Raw genomic sequence first — 6,000 nt, forward strand, 5'->3', positions numbered from 1 at the left:
ACACAGAAACTATTATTATTATTATTATTACATAAACATTATTGTGCTACATAAAACCCAGGGTTAGTATTAGCAACTGCAGCAGAATGCTGTTTTTAATAATAAAAAATAATAAAACAAGTGGTTTTATTGCTACATTTTTTTTTTTTTCTGCAAACACACAGAAATGAAACTCAACAACTGTTATGATTCACACTATATTATATTCCGTTGTTCCCAACTTGATTTTGTTAAAAAAAGAAAAATAATTCAGTTTCAATAACTTTATATAATACTTGTTTATACGTGTAATCCCATTTAAAATTGTATACTGTATTGTATCATAATACTGCAGTACTTTAGATGTCCTGTGAAGTAGATGACTGGAATCGTACACAGTTGCCCAGGTCACGCAAATTTTTAGACGGTCCCTTCCGGTCGTCGTTACTATAAAGCGCCGGTGAGCTGCGTTTCTGAGAGATCGGAACAATTAAAAATATATTCAGTTGTACTTGGTTCCTGTTGCACTCCTGAGTAAGACAGTATACACATTTTGTCCTTTCTGTGTGTGTATTGTTTGAGAAATAGAAGAGAGAATCTCGAATGTGAAGTGAACCTCCAGTGACCACAAGGCGCTCTAAAATGCCGTCGACTGCGAGTGACTTCATTTCGAAGTACAAACACGCCCCGTGGTTTACTCCCACCCCCAGCACTGACTGGCAGGTTTCTGTGCAAGGCATGGGAAACGCAATTGCAAATGGACTTTGCGTTTCCGTCTGAAATTTGGCGGACAGCGTACGTACGTGCGTGTAAACGGAAACGCGAACGATAATACGAGGTGTGCATTTTCATTTGAGTTATGTCACAATTTATGCGTCCACGAATACAGTGCAAATACAGTGTGCGATTTGCTTTTGAGTATTGTCTGCAGAAACCTTCCATACCAAACAGTGTGGTGATGAATTTTAAGAAAATGCAGCGTGTTGTGAATTGAGGTTTGGTAAGTACACTGATTTGGTTGGAGTGTGTGGTCTGCTGGCTTCTGTGTGGCTTCTGAGAATAAATCCTCTGTTAAAGCCTGCAGGATCTTTTTTGCTGTTCTCTGAGAGAAACTACTTCTACCTGTATGCATTAAAAATGCCATCTAATACTAGCACATTTCTGAATGGCTTCAATTTCCGGATGGAAAGTAATCCACCACTGAAGATGTTACGGGCAGCCTAACACAAATGTGATCTTGGTGACTTTGATCGTGGCATAGTTGTTGGTGCCAGATACAGACAGACACAACAGTCTCTAGAGTATACACAGGAAAACAAACACAACATCCAGTGAGCTGTAGTCCTGCGGGCAGAAATGTCTTCGTGATGAGCAGAACGGTCAGACCAGTTTGACAGGAATTCAACAGTAACATGAATAAGCACTCTTTACAACCGCGATGAGCAGAAAAGCATCTCGGAAACTACAGTATGTAGAACCTTGAGGTGGATGGGCTACAACAGAAGAAGACCACATTGGGTTCTACTCGTGTCGGCCAATAAACACCAGGAATCTGAGGCTACAGTGGGCACGGGATAGAAAAATGATTAAGAGCGAGCAGGGTATATCCAGTTTAACCAACCGACGTGATTGGTTGATTGGATAATAGCATGAATGAGCAGGTGTACAGGTGTTCCTAGTATAGTGCTCAGGAGGTCAGACCAACCATGGGGGGGGAAAGGGGGCTTTGCATCGAATTAAGTTGAACTTCAGAACCCTCGAGAACTGCTTCTTTGTTTCTGAAGTAAGTAACTAAAATGAGGAACATGTTATTGCTAAATGGCAGTCACTATGACTTTGTTATAGTGTGTTAAACGTTACGAAAGTAGAAGCGTGATGCAATGTCCACGTAGCGGAGACGCCTTTCAGAGAAGTACATGTCAGATTCTCAAATGGTTAAAGAGAAAACGTTCTCTTTAAAAAAACAAAAAGACAAAGACAAAGTGAAATAGACTATCAGTCGAGGTTGGTATGACCTAATGGAAGTGGGTTGATTTAAATGAGTGTCTGTGAGCCTCTGAATGTAGTAATATACTGTATGTAATAGTGTAGCATAATAGATTAAGGATGGCTGTTAAGTTTAGCTGCAAGGCAGTGTGGATTTAAAGGCTACTGATTTTGTACCATTTAGATAGAGACGAAGATCAACACAGTCCATTTGAATTCATTTGGTCATTTAATTTTGAACAGGGAGTAATCCTTATACTTGCTGATTATTAGCAGAATCGGCTAAATCTTAATACTGTTAACAAAATAAGAAGGATCATAAAAATCCCATGTTTTTTTATTTAGTACTGTCCTGAATAAACTATTTCACACAACAGATGTTTTCATATAGTCCACAAGACAAGATAATAGCCGAATTTATAAAAATTACCCCGTTCAAAAGTTTACATACCCTGGATTCTTAATACCGCGTGTCGTTACCTGGATGATCCACGACTCTGTTTATGTTTTGTGAGAGTTATTCACGAGTCCCTTGTTTGTCCTGAGCAGTTAAACTGCCCACTATTCTTCAGAAAAATCCTCCAGGTCCTGCACATTCTTTACTTTTCCAGCATTATTCTGCATATTTGACCCCTTTCCGACTGCGGCTATATAATGTCGAGATGCATCTTTTCACACCGAGGACGACTGAGGGACTCGTACACGACTATTACAGAAGGTGCAAACGTCCACCGATGCTCAAGAAGGCGACGCAGTACATTAAGAGCCGAGGGTGTAAACTTTTGAACAGGATGATCGGTGTAAATTGTTTTGAACGGGGTAATTTCTATAAATTCGGCTATTATCTTGTCGTGTGGACTATATGTAAACATCTGTTATGTGAAACGGTTTATTCAGGACAGTACTAATGGGAAAAAACACATGGGATTTTTATGATCCTTATTATTTTGTTAACAGTATTAAGATTTAGCTGATTCTGCAAGGGGTATGCAAACTTTTTGGTGCAACTGTATGTATGCACACGTTGTCCAAGTTTTGTGACTGTTGTCAGCGCCGAAGACCTAATCTCTCCCGAGTTCTGATTAGAGAATTTTAAACCACTATTTTATCCTATTTCGTCTTATCTATGAAATGAGTTAAGGTTTCATGGGTATTTTTTAAACGCAGCACTGTTGTTGGTCAGAAGACAAAATGTTCCTGTTTCGATGTGCATCATGTACTGTGAGAAATGTCTTTTAAGTATTGTATCGTGCTTTATTTTTGCCAAAACCCCGACTGTTCAGAGTAGGCCTTTCTCTTTTATTCAACTACACTACGCTGTTAACTTCAACAACAAATACAACACCCTGCACATCGTGGCATGTTATCGCGTGCACTCTGTTGGGTGCGAATATCCGACACCGAATACAGATCAACGAGTGTTATGAATATTAACTAGCAGATGGATTGCTGAGAGTTTTGCTGTTGATGTGCACGTATCAGAGTCTAGTGTGAACTGGGTATTGAATACGTCTGTTTAAATGCCTTTTTCTCCCTCCGACTTATTTTGCAGTTTTTTGTTTTGTTTTGCTTTTCAAGTTTTATTAGTCATTAAATCAGCGAAGTAGTCACAGTGATTTAATAACCAGTCATGCACGAGTAGGAGAGTTTAAGATGTTATGGCCTTCAATTTAGCACGTTTTATTAGGGCTAAATATAGATAATTAAAAAAATTCGCACTTCAGCGTCTGGGTTCAAATGAAATGCTCTGTAAATCCTTAACGTGTAATATTTAGCGTTGGTGTTAGTGCTGTACCTGTTCAAGACGCTTCGAACCTGTTGTGTATTTGGAGAGTAGTTAGTGGATTGACCTTGACCGTGCAGAATGAAGCTGCTTTATATGGAGAGCCAGAAAAGCAGTAGCTGAACAACAGCTGAGGTTACACCGGGCTAGTTAACGGACATTTAGTATGATTCGTGTGCACTTGACCTATATTATTGTAATGTTGAATTGTAATATCAATGGCAAGACTAACAAGGTTTTTGACACACTCACTCCTTGAAGGCTGTGATACCGCCTCCCTCACGGCAGCATGGTGCAATTGACCCTTTACTGAACTTCGCCGCCCGTGGCTTCTGTTTCTGCAGCTGTTCCTTTTGACCCCAGCATGTCAACTGTGGAGTGTTCAAGGGTAGAAGTCTTAGTATGTGTTATTTATTTATTTATTTATTTATTTATTTATTTAGGAACAATGTGTCTGCTACTGTGCTTTTCAACATTGTTTAATTTGGATGCTACACCCCTCCTCTTGTATCCTATATGTACAGTAGGAAATGGGTGGAGTTTCTCTCACAACTTCCTACCTCTAAACTTTTGTGAACTCAGCCGTCCAGTTTAAGCCTGGTGAACGCCGATTTTTGCTTTCGCAGACAAAAACTGCTTAAGGGAAGTCTTTGGTTGAGAGTCATCATGTGACTTGTTCACCAGCACTCGTCTTAGTGCCATTGAGACCGGCGTCAGCTGACGGCAAGAAAGTGTTTGAAATTTCTAAGCTATGAACGGGCGGTCTCGACTTAGGAAAGATGTACTTGCATACACTAATCTACCCTTTTCTTTTGCTGTCTAGGTCTGACCAGGAAGGAGAGTGAGGAAGCTGAGTGATGCACATCAGGACTGCTAAATTGTGTCATGCTGCTGGAAGAGGAAGCGGGAAGTAGATCTGAAGGTGGCGTTTGGGATGACTTTGCAGCCCACTGAGGGCTTGCAAAAGGAGGAAAAGGGTACATGGGTGCGAAGTGAATGCTGCTGTAGGCCAGATGAGGGAATGGATAGATGGGGGAATGGATAAATGGGCTACAGGGGCGACAAGGTGGACCACCAAGGATCTCTTCCTCACAGGGATTCTGCAGAGCTCAGTGTCTAAAGCTGTTACTGCACGCTCGCTATCACTACATATGAAATATCGCCATCTGGTGTCCGTTCCGTTGTGTGTACTAAACTCACTGTTGTACTTTTGGACTGTACCATTATCATCCTGAGGGGATTCCTTCTAGTGACAAGCAATTTAGAACTGGTTTTATTCACAGCAGTTTTTTTTAATTTCCATGTTCTTTTGTTTATAGCACAGCTTTGGCTTGTGGGTTTACTTGCACATTTGAAACTGTCCTTTTGGTCAGTACCATTTAGCCACCCTTTATTATTATTATTATTATTATTATTGGTCTCCCCTCTTTCTTTAAATGGTGCCTTCTGTCCACCAGTTGTCGCCCATTATGATGGCCAAGAGAAAGCGGGAATGTTCAAATGAAACAAAATGAATGTCAGAGTCTGAAAACCAAAATGTTTGGAATACGTTGTCAGTGATTTTAATAGGTTTAAGTTTATATATATATATATATATATATATATATATATATATATATATATATATATATATATATATTAAAATTGTAATTTTTATTTTATTTTTTTCTTCCTTTTGAAAAGTTTTATTTCAGTAAGATGTTTTTGGAATGATGCTGTAAACATAGATTCAACCTTTTATTTATTTGTACTTTAATATTTGTTTTTAAAAATAAATTTAATGTCGAGGGATGGAAAGATGCGTTCAGCCCCTATGCATTAAAACGACGTTCTTATGACCTAATGAGTGCAATTTCAAAACGCAGCCGCTGCCTACAAGCAGTTATTTCTTCTCTCCAGGTAAACCGGAGGCATGCAACAAGAACCCCTCATACTCTGTATCAGTTGTACTGTACATAGGAAGAGCTTGTGAGATATCTACAAAGTGCCAGAGAAAGGTCTATTTTTCTGTGCATTCAATGTATGTTTGTAATATTACAGATTTTCATTTGCAGGTCCTGTCATCTTTATTGTGGCTGTGTTGATGGTAAAGGTCACTGATGAAAACATCATGTCCACTGAAAAATGTACATCACTGGCATGATGATGATACTACAATGGTTAAACATTGTGGGTTGATTTTTATTTTTCCATTTTGCAGTTTGGAAAACAATAAATAATGCTACTGAAACTTTGAATGATGCATTGTGTTT

The 6,000-nt window shown here is 39.1% G+C and overlaps 1 protein-coding gene across 4 annotated transcripts in view; it reads left to right on the forward strand.

Moving 5' to 3' along the window:
• prkag2a (protein kinase, AMP-activated, gamma 2 non-catalytic subunit a) overlaps nt 1-5,333 on the forward strand; it is a 103,309-nt gene extending 97,976 nt beyond the window's left edge. For all 4 annotated transcript variants that reach the window (XM_053611102.1, XM_053611103.1, XM_053611104.1 and 1 more), the window contains one exon: nt 4,572-5,333. In XM_053611102.1, the coding sequence (XP_053467077.1) occupies nt 4,572-4,606 (35 nt within the window). In that variant the 3' untranslated portion in view covers nt 4,607-5,333. The remainder of the gene's footprint in view (nt 1-4,571) is intronic.
• Nucleotides 5,334-6,000: the final 667 nt, after the last annotated feature.

The sequence above is a fragment of the Ictalurus furcatus genome, chromosome 23, assembly GCF_023375685.1.
Source record: "Ictalurus furcatus strain D&B chromosome 23, Billie_1.0, whole genome shotgun sequence".
In the NCBI taxonomy this organism is placed as follows: domain Eukaryota; kingdom Metazoa; phylum Chordata; class Actinopteri; order Siluriformes; family Ictaluridae; genus Ictalurus; species Ictalurus furcatus.